At 41.6% G+C, this 16,101-nt stretch overlaps 1 protein-coding gene across 1 annotated transcript in view; it reads right to left on the bottom strand.

Moving 5' to 3' along the window:
* kdm4b (lysine (K)-specific demethylase 4B) overlaps nucleotides 1–16,101 on the bottom strand; it is a 57,732-nt gene that overhangs the window by 7,255 nt on the left and 34,376 nt on the right. The window contains exons 9-17 of the mRNA XM_079644165.1: nucleotides 10,673–10,869; nucleotides 8,999–9,246; nucleotides 8,192–8,391; nucleotides 7,707–7,827; nucleotides 6,465–6,625; nucleotides 5,532–5,727; nucleotides 3,379–3,455; nucleotides 3,016–3,071; nucleotides 2,535–2,643 (exon numbers count right to left, since the gene is read on the bottom strand). Of these exons, the coding sequence (XP_079500291.1) occupies nucleotides 2,535–2,643; nucleotides 3,016–3,071; nucleotides 3,379–3,455; nucleotides 5,532–5,727; nucleotides 6,465–6,625; nucleotides 7,707–7,827; nucleotides 8,192–8,391; nucleotides 8,999–9,246; nucleotides 10,673–10,869 (1,365 nt within the window). The remainder of the gene's footprint in view (nucleotides 1–2,534; nucleotides 2,644–3,015; nucleotides 3,072–3,378; nucleotides 3,456–5,531; nucleotides 5,728–6,464; nucleotides 6,626–7,706; nucleotides 7,828–8,191; nucleotides 8,392–8,998; nucleotides 9,247–10,672; nucleotides 10,870–16,101) is intronic.

The following is a 16,101-nucleotide window of genomic DNA, read 5'->3' as shown; positions in this document are numbered from 1 at the left end:
TTATGATTCATAATGTGGTTCATTATATGAGACTACAGGTTTTCTCTCTGTGTCTGTGAATAGAAAAAGTTTAGTTTATTCCAAAAGGAAAAACCCAGAAGGGACTGATAACTGTTCAAACACTCGTGTTCACAATAACAGATCCTCCTCCGGGGCGCAGATCTCAGTCTAGTGTTTCAGTGAGCCTGCTGTTGCCATGGTGGAGATGTGATCATGTTGGGGCTTTCACGACAAGAATAACAAGTCCTACTGAGGCTGTTATATTCATAAGAAACCATGAGAAGCTTAGAAAACACATCAATTGGAAGAGGAATTGTAGAAAGTTTGCACGGATTGAGGAGTATTAGACCTTTCTGCAGTTGAGCCCTAAAGATTTTTGTACTCTTCTACTCTGGCACACAGTGAAATTGTTGGAATTGCAAGGCATCTTTAGAAAGAGACGTGGAGGAATACAGTGGAGTGTAACCAGCCAAGCACATCTTTCCCTTTGGCTTGGAACCTGGTCTACTCTCCACTTTGACACGTGCCAGCCTGCACACAGGACTCCTCAACATTCATTATTCATTTTCAATTCACTTTGAATCCTTCAAGCCTCCATGTCTACCCCCCTTTGTCTTTATACTCTCCTTCCCCATCCCTCATTTGTTCCTCTACTCAGCTAAAACGGAGAGAACAAGGTGGAGAGATGAAAAGCCGGGGTGCAGCGAGGAAAGAGAATAACAGCATGAAAAGGAATTTGGCCTTTCAAACCGAGTTATCTTCTCAATACACAAGGGGGAGGAAGCATTATCTTCCTTCAACAACCCTAATAGATACATTTATCTGTTAAGAAATCACCTGCCGTGAAACACATTTGATAAGAGAATTATAAATGTTTAACTCATGACAGCATGCTTGGATCTAACATACAGACTATAAGCTTGGACGGCATCTTATGTGACTGCTATCTCTCTATGCTCCTGTTTTATTGGGATTATCTATCACCACACACTTCCCTTCTTCTCCATCCTCCTCCTTTTGACAAATCACACTGTGAGCATCTGTAGTGCAGCGTATGGCTGATCAATAAGAAACATACATTATTTATTAATCTGTCAATACTTCATTTCTGTACCGGTGTAGGAACAACATCTCTCTACAGAGCGTTGCTGTGTGATATTTCACAAGGTGGCATGATTAAGACTTTTCCGCTGAACAGGCAGGAGCGCAGCAGCAGATAACATAAGCTCTATGTGATATCTGACTCCACATTGCCCTCTTTTTTCATTTATATTTCATCTCTAATTGGTAAGATTGTGAAAGACACCAAAAACTAACTTACTTTTTTACAACTTTTTTAGGATTTAAGCCATTTGTACAACTTTAAACTAATAAATTGTGGCCCCATCTTCTGCAGAATAAGATAACATAATAACTGATCAAGTATTTGTCACTGTTATGGTTTATGTGTCATTGCATGCTAAAGGAGAATGATGCTGGAATTGTAAATTGAAAACATTATTATCTTTTTTTTTTTAATCGTACAATGATTTATTTAAGCGGCTTGCTTTTCCTAGCTTGCGGCTGCATTCTAAAAACGATCAGATATCGCAGCGCCCCTAGGGTGCACGATGCAACACTACCTTTGGGGAAGGTACATTTTTGAAAAATGTGCAGCGTTACTGGAGCTGGGAAACTCTGGAAAAAAACTAAGATGAAAGCAACGTGTGTGAAATCGCTCAGTGACTGAAAACTAAACGTTCAAAGGTGCAGGGAAAACACAGATTGCTGAAGACAGTGCAATATTAACTGGTTTCCAAGGGTGCGTGTTCGCATTTGATCAGTCCAGTCATCCGAATTATTAGAGCGCGGGGCGTCTTCTCATGGCCTTTTAAGAAGAGAAACCTGCTTTGACAGCACTCAGATGCAAATGTCACCCAGCTTGTCTTTGATAGATTATTCAGAGAGAAGGGGAGGGAGAGAGGCGACATTATTTGTAGATTTGTGATAATGCATCAGCAAGCACCGCTGTTGCCTGTGAAGTGGGATCATGTGAATGGAGGTGGAGCAGAGACTGTGAAGGAGGGATGGAGGGGATGTGGTGTGTTCAAAGACGCGGCAGCAATGGGGAAATTGCCTCCTGCCCACGAGATCGATTCAGTTCATTTGGCGCAGTGAGAAATGACAGCTGATTATTCAGCCGTTCCCCTCAGCACATATGTTATACCCCATGTCCTCCACAGCTTGCCAAGACCCAATCTATCCATCCACCAAAGAAAGAAAGTGGGTAACGGGGAAAGTGACAGACACAGTGAGCTGGAGTCAGGAATTTGCTTAAATGTGGGAAAAGGAGATCCGGGAGGCAAAGAGAATTCTATAACGCCGAGACAAGACAAAAGAAACGAACGGCTGCTGTGAGAAAGTCACTTTTGAGAGAGAGGATGAAAATAGAGACTGTTCAAATGTTCTTGCTTAGTTTCAAATGTTGACCCCTGCCTGTCTGATCTCACACTTAAGAGATAATTCAATTTTGCTTCATGTCTGTACAAACGTACCAGATTTTTGCGTCTATCTGGAACTGCACTGACGTCCACCGGCTCCCTGTCATTGGCGTTGACGAAGCGGGCTTCAGGCACAGCGATGGCACAGATGACATGGACCCACCTGGTGACAGAGAGAGACCGTACACACTTCAGTCTCTGGAAGATCCAACATAAGCAGCGTAACCAGATATACAAGGCTGATAACTCTTCACTCAATGCTGGGGTCAATTATTGTAAACTCATGTGTGTTCTGCATTGAGAGTGATAACTTTACACATTTCTTTCTATAAGTATTCCATGAACTAGATCAGATGTTGGAAATATGTGTATATAGATCATATCATACCTATAGTATTTTAAAACCTGTGTTGTCAGACTTAACAAAACTAACTATGATAGAAATTAAATAAACATTTCATTTTTTTTTTTTCATCAAGGGTGTTTCTGCACAAATAAAATGGGTAAAAAAAAAGAAAAAGCATATGCTACTAACCGGTTGTCAATGGTGGACTTCAGAGCTCCTCCGCGCAGGTTACAGAGACAACACTCCTGATAAAAAGAAGAAAATAAGTATTACATTTAGGCAGTGAGGGAAACAGTCAATTCTGCATTTTCTAGAGTTATACTTTTGAGTTTCTTTTGCTATAGCTGCTGGGTAAAGTATTCAAAACAAATTTGACACACCAGAGGTTGCAAGACTGCTTCACTGCAGGTCCGGTCAACGAAAAGTCAAATAAATAACCTATTCCCTCATACTTTTGTTTGATTCAAATATTGTTGTTCAGTAGAGGACTTAACAGCTTTTCTGGACTTGTGGTGTTTGTTTGTTGTTGCACACGGCAGTGCTGCTACTTACCACGGTCCAGGCTCCCGCTGCACACCTGGTGCACGTCCAGGACTCCCTGACTGAGTCCGTCTTCACGCCGTAACAACCTGTAAGAGAGGACAGATGAATGGTTTTGTATCTATTTAGATTATGTTGCTTTTAATGTTCTGGAAGCACCTTAGATGAAGTGTATTTTTTTTTAACCTATGCCCCAGAGCTGTTGTTAACCACTTTCTATTCAACCTGCACAATCTTCTTGTCATTATCACTAATTTGAGGTTCTGAATCAAAAAGGCTTGTCACACCTAGACAGGTTTGAATGATTTTTAGTTGAATGTCTGCTCCAAAACAATGACGAGCACAGAAACGGAGCGCAGAGCTGGTGTTCTTGAAAGGAGCTCTTTCTGCTTCATGTCCTCTTATCAATAGCAACGCCGCATTCCCAGCTGAGCTCAGCTTATCCCTGGATCACTAATGAACTGGCCTTTTTGAAGGTGCACTCCAGCTTTGGGGATAATAAGAACCCAGGAGGGTTTGTAAGTGTGTGGGGGGTAAGTAATGTGTGTGTGTGTGTGTGTGTGTGTGTGTGTGTGTGTGTGTGTGTGTGTGTGTGTGTGTGTGTGTGTGTGTGTGTGTGTGTGTGTGTGTGTGTGTGTGTGTGTGTGTGTGTGTGTGTGTGTGTGTGTGTGTGTGTGTGTGTGTGTGTGTGTGTGTGTGTGTGTGTGTGTGTGTGTGTGTGTGTGTGTGTGTCTCTGACTGAGCATTTGTGCACAAGTCCATGTTGTAATTCATCTGATTGCTTTTTTGGAATGATGGGTTGTGTGAGACAGCTCCAGCAGATATATCAGTCTTTCATTACAGTATATAGGCCTACTGAAAAAATGGTAAATTAAAATGCCGTTTCATAAGAAATATGTTTTAAAAACAACCAAATAAAATATTTGTTTTTGCTTAGGTAAGATAACAGGTGTTGTTAACATTTAGCAAGTAGAAGTAGAGCACAGAGATCCCAGAGCTCTTTCACTCAAACACAAAGTTAACAAGCTGACTGCCCTAACCCGCTTTGCTTTGACAGAAGCCATATTCCCTTATAAGTCGTAATTCTTTGTGATAAATTATTAGATGAGATAAGCAGAGCAAAAACAAGCTTGGGTAGTTTATGGCATGCTGCCTTCAGAAAGGCTTTTGTGCTGCCTGAGCATTCTCTTATTTAGTTCAACCCGAGTCAAGGAGGGATAAACTAGGAATCCTCCCTGAGCGTGGCAACAGGGGAATTGTGCAGTCTGTTGTTGCATAGTCTCATATTCCAGTCTTTCCTATTTTTCCAACACAATTCTCACAGGTTGAGGGATATTAAAAAAAAGTTGTGAACAGAGGAGAGAAGTGAAATACCCAGTATAGTTTGTCTGTAAAGCCTGTCAGTGGTGTACGGGCTGCGTGAAACCAATAGTGTCATAAATAAAACAAAGCAGCGTGTCTACAGCTGAGTCTCCCAGTTGACACGAATAAAACATCCCTTTCCAGCAGTATTTTAGTTTTATATTTGCAGCCGTAGCCCTCCACTTATATTACATTTAAAAACACATTGATCACTAAATGCATTTTTAAATGACAAAATGCAGATTTACACAATCTGAGGTAGCTCTCTTACCCCTTTATCCACTTTACAATTCAACCAAAAATACAGGGGGAACATTTCGAAGTCACCAATGCAATCCAACATCTACTTTTGAGCATTGGGAAATGCATTGTATTATTGACACAACCTTGGTTATGATGGTTCATTATCATCCGCTCAAACCAGGTTTTATGAATCCTGAAGGAACCAGAGCTAATTTAGAGGGAGAAGGCTTACAGTGACAGTACTTCCTGGAGCTGCAGTGTAAAAGCTGTCTGTCTGTCTGTCTGTCTGTCTGTCTGTCTGTCTGTCTGTCTGTCTGTCTGTCTGTCTGTCTGTCTGTCTGTCTGTAAAGCTTCCTGCAATCTGCAAATGTTGACTTTCATTTACAGCTTTCTGTTGTGCTCAGATTAATTTTTCATTGCCTATCTTAGAGAAACAACAACAACATTAACATATGAAGAGGAAGGCCTTTATAACTGGTACAAACTGTGACAGCTGTCCTCTTATGTTACTCCCCTATTGCAAGTTTTACAATCAAATTCGTATAGTTTTTTGGACTTACTTGCATGAACCTGCACGTTGCAAGACGAACAGCAGAGCAGAGGACTGGTTCCATCCTCTCCGATGTGGTAGTTGGTGGGTGGAGGCTCCGTGTTGCTGGCTCCGACGCTGAAGCACATCTCTGGGACCAGAGGACGCGTCCGACGGGGCAGGGAGGAGCGCTGGGATTGACTGCCTGCAAAACTGTCTTTGTGTGGCTGGAGAGGCCGGAGGAGAGAAGATGATACAGTTAGTGGATTTTATTGATTTTGGTTACTGGTCAGCCTTCACAGGGTTTTATACAGAGCATGAAGGTAAAAATCATTACTTTTATGGCCCACTATACATGCAACTATACAGTTAAGTGTTGTCCAGACCAAGAACAACAACTATAGTGATAACTATAAATAAATGTATGTGAACAATATCCACACTGAGGAGGCTCCAGCCGTAAGGTGATGTCAGTGTTTCTATCGTTCATCATATCACTCTAAGATGCATCCGAACTATTTAGTATACCGCTGCCTTTATAGTTGGGTTTTAGAATCTGTAATCCAACTCAGTTAGTAGGACTTTTGAAATAATAGATATCCAGTCACTCCAATACTGTATGTTTCATGCTTTTATTTGATTGTATTTACTTGTTTAAAATTAAATGTGTCTTTAGGGTTTTTCCTAAAAAAATCTGTCCAGGGACTACAGATGAAAATGTGCCTGTTGGCTAACTCTGGCGCATTTACAGAAATGTTGATTCATGTGCAATGTCCCTGTTAAAATAAACAAATAAATACAATTAAACTTTGGTCACACTGACAAAATAGTGTAACCAAAACTACTGACTGACCAAAGACTAACCTGCTAAACTGATACAACTACACATTGTGGAACTACTAGTACTATAGCTACTACTTCTACTCCACGGACACATGTGTGCGTCTGCTGCAGTGTGCTGTACCTCGGGGTATGGACAGAAGAGGGAGCAGATAGCGCAGTGTGGCTGCAGCGCTGCCACTGCTGCATTGAAAGCCTTCTCTGACAGGAAGTTGGGGGAGTGATTCTGCCACAGGTGCTCCTGTTTCTTCATGTCGCTGTCCAACTGCGTGAGGGAGGACGGCTCTGTGGGATGGAAATAAAATGCATTAAAGATGGGCTGCTCCAAAAAAACAAACAAACACAATCTGAAGAAAGTGACTCACAAAAGAGATGTTGCAGGATTCATTACTGGTGATTTGTTTTTCGTTGAAATGCATGAGAAGCATTTTTGGAAAAGCAACACAATGTTTTTAAAGAGGAAGTCCTTGCAGAGAGAGACAAATAGCACATTCGGTTCCAGACAAAACAACACGCCACTCCTGATATAATTGGCGGATGAACACAAATGGAACAGGCATCAACAACTTGCTGTTGAGGGTCTGGAATAGATTTTGCAGTGAAGCCTCCTGAAGCTACTGATCCAGACCGTTTGTTAAACCCGGACAGAAGGCAGGAAGGACTCCTCACAAGCTGGCCATTAACTCTCTGTTTTCTCCCTCCACCAGCCGTCTCCTTCTCCCCCATCCACCCTTCTGAAGGACATGCCCCTGAGTCGGGTCCCCTGCTGCCGACTTAAAGTGACTTTGAAAGCAGGTAATTGGAAGTCATGATCCCCGGATCAATAAGTGTCAGTCCGAAAAAGAAAAGAAAAAGACAGAAGGGAGGGGATGGAGAGGAGGCCTTGATTCCATTATCCCCAGAGGGATCTTAAGTCCCGTTTGTTTTCTTTCTCCAAATTAATTATCAGAAAAAAGATAACTTCTTAATTTGAAGTACTGTAATGGAAGGGATAATAAGTGGGATCAAAAACGTGTGGACTAGAGTGAAAACAGATGGATAAATAATGGTCAGTGTCCAGGTTCAACTGACATGGTTATGTTTTTGGTCAATTTAACAGAATAATCTCCGTTGTTAAATATAACAATTTTCATGGGAGTTATTATTCTGTTATAATTAACACATTCTACCTTTTTTATTTCATGTCAAGCAACTGACAGCGTGTCTCTGTATAAAACATCCAGACGTATCAAATCCTAGTCGGTTTGCATCTCAAAAACAGGATCAAAACTGTTCATGAAATGGTTCCAATTTGAAATTAGAATATATTTACAATAACACCTTTATGATTTAGTAAAGGTTCAATGACAAACACAAAGCCACAAACCTTTGTCGCTGGTCGGTTCTTGTTTGAGGATGGACAGAGGGGAGCGCATGGGGGGCTTGCTGAGGGGGTGACGTCTGCTCTTTTTTACCTCCGTTGGCATCTTCACCTTGGAGTAGCATGCCTGGAAAATCCCAAGATTATTTCACATTGTGTTATTTAAAAAAAATGTGTTTAGTCCTTTTAACATTGTATTATGCAGCAGCAAATACATTTCAGATTTGGGTTTTGTTAGCACAGCTATACATTTTTCTACACTTCAAATTATTTTTCAGACACTTAAAGATCTTCTAGAAATGTCATTTGAGTATTTTTATCAATGTGAATAACTGGCTTAATCTACAACTGTGGCAGAAAACCAATTCAAATGTAGACGTTCATGTCTTTTCCTATGTGTGCAGTATCAAGAACTGTGGCTTGAGAATAATTAAAGTGTGCCTCCATGTTTGACACAGAAGTCTAATTGAATAAAAGCTGATCCATGTTACCTGGGGAGCGCTCACTTCCAGCTCTGGACGACGGACCATGTGGTTTTCTGCCTTCTTGATGCTGGAGGAGGCAAACTGTGCAAAGGCTTCCTCAAACCCAGTGATGGGGTCGTTCATATATGTCAACTTCTTCTGCTTTTTCTGCTTCTTTTTCTCAGTGTCATCTGCCAGGATCTGTGGTTTGGCCTTGGGTTCTTGTTCTGGCAAAGAGACATGTGAAGAAAAGATACTTCAGGAGAGTCGTGATGGCCGTTGTGTCAAACAGAAAACTGGCTGTGTGTAGTTTGGGTGGAATAAAAAATAATAAAATGTGACTTTTCCAGACACACAGGGAGGAATCTAATCCTAATGGAAGCAGAGATACGCAGAGAAGAGCTGAATACAGGCTTTACCTAACATCTTTCCAGTTTCACAACCGTGACTCTTAGGTTCAAATGTATTATGCCATAGCTGATATATTTTTTGAGCTGCTAAGTCAATAAGTATTTTAACATAACAGTAAAAAGCAGCCATAAAAACACTTTCAGGATGGTAAAGAAAAGTGATACACAACCGGAGTTTTGATTTTGGAAGGGTTCGTCCTCAGTGTTCTCTGAAATCAAGTTATCTATATGTTATTCTGCATCTGCAGAGAGTTAAAGAGAATCTGAAGAAACACCTGAAATTCAAAATAAAGCAACTATGTGGGTTTTGTTTATGTCAATATTAATCTAGCCCCATATTCTGGTGAAAACCTCTCACCTTTCTTTTTTTATTCTGTTAACAAAAACAAACAAACTGCATTTCTTACTGCTAACATCGTCTCACCTTCTATATCTGCATTCTTTGCTGCTCTAGCTGCGGCCTTAGCAGCCTCCTGCTCCTCACGCTCCATTGCCTCCAGCGTCATCATGGCCTCTTTGGCTAGCCGCTCCTCTCGGTCCAGTCTCCTCTGGGCCTCGCGCTCCTCCACCTGAAGCTGGTACTCCGCTGCATTCAGCTCAATGCCTTCCTCTGCCAGCACCTTGACATCCTCCAGCTTCAAACGACGAAGCTGCTTCATCTTCTGCATGGCCCTGAGGTGACCAAAAGACCAATACATGTTTAAATGAATTTGTTGACAGATCTGCTGTTTAAGTGGCCGTGACAGACCTCACCTGCAAGTCCTGCCTCTATGAAGTTTATCATTTCACTTACATTTATAATTGGCTTTAGATTGGTTTGATGGAAAGTAAGTATTTCTCAGAGGTCTGTCACCAGACATCTGAAACCAGACTTGGAACACGCTTCAGACCTAATGTTGGGCAAAGCGTACGTCTCTAAACCAATTGCTAAGAAAGAAGGCGTTGTGGTTTTTACACCTTGAGGACAGTTACGATCCCGGCAAGATGGCTTAAGAACATTGTGCACAGGACGAGAGTGAACTGTGTTCCTCCATTCTGTTTTCAGCTCCAACACCATCAGAACTCAGTGATAGTAGCTCATACGTTTATTACTTTACAAAATGTAAGACATTTTGTTTTCCTGTTTTTGATTGAGGAAAAATAAGTTTAATTCCATATATTACATTGTCCAAGTATTCTGCCTTCATATGGATTGTTTTATTAATTTTTGTTCAAATTGAATATAATTTATTTTGTTTAATTTATATTTAAAATTTAAAATTGTTCAATAGTAAAAGCTGAACTATGTAACCTCCCTCTTACCTAAAGACAGTAAAAGGGAAACCACCTGATGAAGAGGGAGGAGGGGGGAAGGGGATAAGAGATTATGTGTGAAGAGAAAAGGGGGGCTTTTGGCTTTTGGGTTTGTCCTTGTGTCCCATATAAACTTTGTATTTTATGATTTGTATCCTGTAATCCTGTATTTTGGTGAAAAACCAAAGAAACCGGCTTGTATATTTCTGTTGATATCCGGCGGTCGGACATGCAATGTGTTGGAGGTCCTTTGGTAAATTATTCAGCATCCACACGGCGGCGTGCGTTGAGGCTTGCCGGTGGGCGTGTCTGAAGCTTCAAAAGTTGAACATTGCTCAACTTTTGAAGCGAGCAACGCAAGCAAAGCGTAGCGACGCTCCCACAATGCAGTTCGGCGAAGCGTGACGTCACCCCATTCAAAGTGAATGGGCAGAAGTGCTGAAGCTTCAACGCACGCCGCCGTGTGGACAGGCCGTTATACAACGGCAGCTGGTGTTTTAAGCCACGCTGAGAGTTGCCTCTCTAAACAGACTGCGGTGGTCTTGCGTGTAGATTTTGGGGGGTAGGTTCTAAAACCATGTCGGGGGAATTAGGACAGCCGTTCTCCGGTGCCTTATCAGCATCAGAGTTCGGTATCAAACACAACAGACAGAGTGATATCCTGTTAGATCCTTTGTCAATTCAACATAGAACCAATTAATCAATTGAGAGGAGAGCTAATGTGCTGATTTGTATATTCATATCTGTGTGAAAATGTGTATCAAAACCTCACCATTTGGATAATTTATGCAGTTTGCCCTCTCACCTTCGCAGGAGATTTGCTCTGTGGCTGACACGCTGCTCCCTCCAGCGCTCTAGTTCAGGGCAGCTGAGCCCAGTGGCCTTCAGATGGTCCAACACTGTGATGTCTTTGCCCTGCTTCCACAGCTCGTAGCGGTCCGGCTGCAGGCAGCGTACAAACACGTCCATGGAGATCTTCACCATGTCTTTACGACAGGTACACTAGAGAAAAAAGCAGAGAAGGAAAAGATGAATGTATGTTAAGATTATAAGTTGTAGGCAACACATGAAGAAAACTCCATGTCATCCTCTTCACAGTGGTAGGTTTCTGCTGTTTGTCTACATATAGAGGAGTACAAGAAGATTACCGTAATTTTTGGACTATAAGGCGCACCTTATGTGATGTGTACATATACAGGACTGTCTCAGAAAATTAGAATATTGTGATAAAGTTCTTTATTTTCTGTAATGCAATTAAAAAAACAAAAATGTCATACATTCTGGATTCATTACAAATCAACTGAAATATTGCAAGCCTTTTATTATTTTAATATTGCTGATTATGGCATACAGCTTAAGAAAACTCAAAAATCCTATCTCAAAAAATTAGAATAGTTCCTCAGACCAAGTAAAAAAAAAAGATTTATAACAGCAAAACACAATCAAACATTTGAAAATGTCCATTAATGCACTCAGTACTTGGTTGGGAATCCTTTTGCACGGATTACTGCATCAATGCGGCGTGGCATGGAGGCAATCAGCCTGTGGCATTGCTGAGGTGTTATGGATGCCCAGGATGCTTCAATAGCGGCCTTTAGCTCCTTAGCATTGTTGGGTCTGGTGTCTTTCAGCTTCTTCTTCACAATACCCCACATATTCTCTATGGGGTTCAGGTCAGGGGAATTTGCAGGCCAATCGAGGACAGTAATGCCATGGTCAGTACACCAGTTACTGGTGGTTTTGGCACTGTGGGCAGGTGCCAGATCATGCTGGAAAATGAATTCCTCATCTCCATAGAGCTTTTCAGCAGACGGAAGCATGTAGTGCTCTAAAATCTCTTGGTACACAGCTGCATTTACTCTGGGCTTGATGAAACACAGTGGACCAACACCAGCAGCTGACATGGCTCCCCAAACCATCGCTGACTGTGGGAACTTCACACTGGATTTCAAGCAACTTGGATTTTGCTCCTCTCCAGCCTTTCTCCAGACTCTGGCGCCTTGACTTCCAAATGAAATACAAAACTTGCTTTCGTCTGAAAAGAGGACTTTGGACCACTGTGCAACTGTCCAGTGCTTCTTTTCCTTAGCCCAAGTCAGACGCCTCTTCCGTTGTCTTGAGTTCAGAAGTGGCTTGACCATGGGAATACGGCTATTGTAGCCCATTTCCCGGACACGTCTGTGAACAGTGACTTTTGATACCTGGACTCCAGCTTCAGTCCACTGTCTTTGAAGCTCCCCCAAATTCTGGAAGCGACTCTTCTTCACAATGCTGTTAAGGCTGCGGTCATCTCTCTTGGTTGTGCAGCGTTTCCTGCCACATTTCCCCCTTCCAACAGACTTTTTGTGGATGTGCTTTGAAACTGCACTCTGTGAACAGCTTGCTCTTTGAGAAATTTCTTTTTGTGTCTTACCCTCCTGATGGAGGGTGTCAATGACGGTCCTCTGGACAGCAGTCAGATCAGCAGTCTTCCCCATACTTGTGATTTAGTTTACTGAACCAAGTGTTTTTCAAGGCTCAGGAAACCCTTGCAGGTGTTTCGAGTTAATTAGACGATTCAAGTGATTCGTTGAACACCCTACTAGTATACTTTTTCATGATATTCTAATATTTAGAGATAGGATATTTGAGTTTTCTTAAGCTGTATGCCATAATCAGCAATATTAAAATAATAAAAGGCTTGCAATATTTCAGTTGATTTGTAATGAATCCAGAATGTATGACATTTTTGTTTTTTTAATTGCATTACAGAAAATAAAGAACTTTATCACAATATTCTAATTTTCTGAGACAGTCCTGTATAAGCCGCACTGGACTATAAGCCGCAGGTGTTTTAATGTTTAATTACCATATGTAAGGGTTGGTGCACAGAGGGGATTGTCGGGAAAGAGATGGCTGTTTGAGGAAGCTCCCATTTATTAACATTTCCACAAACAAGTTGCATATTTGCATAACGTATTCAAGTGTTACCATTTAGTGCAATAGTAGCTACAGAACATGTGCTGTGTAAACTGTACTGTATCACATAGCGTTTCAGACACACAAACTTTTCAACTTTCAAACTTAGACGGTGCGCTCCCAGCGCACGTACCGGCAGTGATCTACAGCAGTGGTTTTCAACCAGTGGTACGGGGACAAACTGTCTCGCTCTCGTAATGTCTGTCTGTCTTGCTCTCGTTCTGTCTCTCGTACCACTCTCGGTTCCACTTTTACTTTTGCGCGCTACCTGTCTCACTCTTTTCCGGCCTCCAGCTTTTCCTGCTGGAGCCCGCCGCTTAAAGTTGGGGGTCCGCGGACCGGCCATAGAGCCCATAGAGTTAAAGGTGGTGGACTGTAACCTGTAAAATCCATAGATTTAGGAGGTCCCCTAGTGGCCGTTAGCTGTAAAAATCCATAGATTAGCCACACCGTTATATAAGCCGCAGCGTCGAAAAATGGGAAAAAAGGCGCGGCTTATAGTCCGAAAATTACGGTAGTTATTTAATTTTTGTGTATTTATATTGAGTTTTAGAAATCTTTTATATAGAAACTATGATAAGATTCATATGAATAACACGTTTGTAATGAACTTCCCCAAGAATGTGTCTTTAATATTTTATTATTATTTTTTAAATGTGGAGTGAGAGAAGCGCTGTATGTTTGAACAAGTGAATAGAGCCAGTCACATTGTTAGCTAATCCAAGCCTAGCCCAATTTCTGCTGTCAGTACAGATTATTATCTTTGTTAAAGGTGTTTTTTCACAAATGTACAATAGAAGCAACAACTTGCTCTTGGTTTGTAGTGATCTATTTGGTCCAATTTAGAGCATTAAAGCGAAATAGGGCAATTTATGTTGAAAGATATGAACTGCGCTGAAAAGGTTTGGATGATACAGCACCTTAATCTACATCTCTGTGAGGCAATAAGTGAAAGGGCGAGAGGCCAATAATTGGTGTCTCGTGGGCTTGTATATTGCATCAAGCTAAAATATGGTAGTGATTAAAAGATGGCAGGTAATAAGACTTTGCTAGATATGGAAGTGTATAGATGGTAAATGTGCAGATAGTTCAGAGGTAACCGATAGCTGCTACCCATAACCGCTCACACCTCAAGGTGCCTCCACACACCTTCAAATGACGGGTCAATGAATCATTGTGCTGACTAGAGAGGGAAGGAGCTGTAACATGAAACCAAAGCGCTGGATATAGTAGCAGGTACAGCAGAAAGTTTGGGAATGAAGGGAACAAAAACAGGGAGATGAAACAAAAAAGGAATATTTTCTTTTTTGCCTCGCTTGCTCCATTACATTCTGGCCCTATTATTTCAGGAGCTGCACTGAGAGCCTTATGTTCAATTACTGGAAACACAGCGGCTCACCCTCCACAGCAAAACAATATCCTGCCTACATCTCATCTAGACACCACTTGACAGACGGAAACATTTAGATATGGTGTTGGGTGGAGGGTGTTGGAGCGAAGAAAGGGAGGGCAGAGGGGGGGGCAAGTGAGCATGGATACAGCTGATTGCTACCGTCATGAAACCTTTAGCGGAAACAGCTACATGCCAGGAAACTATAAACGAAAAACAAGACATGGCTATTAGACTGATTGTACCAGGCAAAATGTGTCATTTTCATTTATAAAAAGGCTCATTTTATTTTTATGAAACTATTAAACGATGTTATGGAGACTGTTGCAATCCTCAAGGGCCAGGACGAGTCACACTTTATTACCATATAAAATCTTAATTAGGGGAGGAAAACAGAATTGGAGATGCATAAGATCTGGGAAAACAAAAACTCGCCCCGAGGCAGGCAGTCAATGAGCCCTGAAGTATACTTGGGCTCCTAATGAAGCTAAATTGTTGGAGCCATAGAAAACCTCGAGCCTGGGGAATCTCTATGGATCAGTGGACACATTGATGTGCCAAGTACTAATAACAATACAAGGTTTTAGTCTGACCTGACTGACCCAAACCACAGTGGCTGAGAACATTTGATTATCCCAAATTCTTCATGCTTTAATCACACAATGGCTGATTAGGACAAAAATAACCAGAAAGATGATCTTAAGAATGTAAATAAAAACCTGTCTGTCTTTCAAGTTTTTAGACAACCCTTTATGGCAGGTGCATTGACAAGGAGGTTTTCTGTTGTCAATGTCAGCAATATTTCTACTGCGATGAAACAATGCCCACTAATCTCACTTGTGGCAAGAACACTCTCACAATATGGCTGCCCTCTAATGGCACCGCATGGTAGAATGGTTATCATTGGGGATGTTGTGGGGAATTTAGAACAGTTGTTAAATAATTTGTGTTAAACTAAAGTGGCATTTCGACATCTTTTCATGGTTAGTTTGTTGGGAAAATATTAAACATTTGAGGATTTTTCTGTGGATACAACTTGCCCTTGGCTCCATGTAGTGTTATCTACTTAATCTAGATTAAGCCTACCACATAACTTGCATTTTGTTAGGGTGCACATAAGGTAAGGTTCAATAGAAATTCAGTATGTCCAATTACAGCAAGTCTTGGTTCGCTAAGATAAGACAAGTCTGCAAACCAATATAAAATAAGACGGAGTGAGTCCTCTTCAATTCACTATCAAGATGAAAAAGTGATGTGATTTAGTCTTGGAACTGGGAGGATGATTTCTGCTCCTCTCTCTCCGACAGCCGGGGGGGAACGGCAGCAAAGTGTGACTGAGCACCAAACGAATGGAGAGCGGCTTTCATTGAGAGTACTGCAGACCCGGAACACAGAAGCTGGTTACATTCAGCAACATAATGGTGCAGCAGACATAACTATTTTCAGGGAAAATCTGCTAGCTTCTTTTTGCCATCTTCAGTGTGTTCATGGGAAGCTATTTTCTAACAAACCTGCCAGGAAACTGAAAGTACAGCATGCAACTCATCCTGGCTATTATTGCAGTGGCTTCCTTCTTGATATTACATTACATTACATGTTACTTGCTTTTATCCAAAGTGACTTACATACTCAATACTGTGGGCAATCCCCACAGGAGCAATTTGGGGTGAGGTGTCTCAGGGACACAATACATGCTGACTGCAGTGGGGTTTGAACCTGTGACCCCTTAATCCCAACACCTACGGCAACCCACTGATCCGACAACCCACTACGCCACACGCCTCCATATGTGTTATTTCCTGTTTATGCCTCACAAATTAGTTTAACTGTTTACCTGACAAGTATTAGAAGCACTGGATGACACTTAAAGAGTTGATCAAAGTAGG

Source organism: Notothenia rossii, assembly GCF_949606895.1.
Source record: "Notothenia rossii genome assembly, chromosome: 1".
Taxonomy (NCBI): domain Eukaryota; kingdom Metazoa; phylum Chordata; class Actinopteri; order Perciformes; family Nototheniidae; genus Notothenia; species Notothenia rossii.
This window is presented reverse-complemented; position numbering and strand designations above follow the sequence as displayed.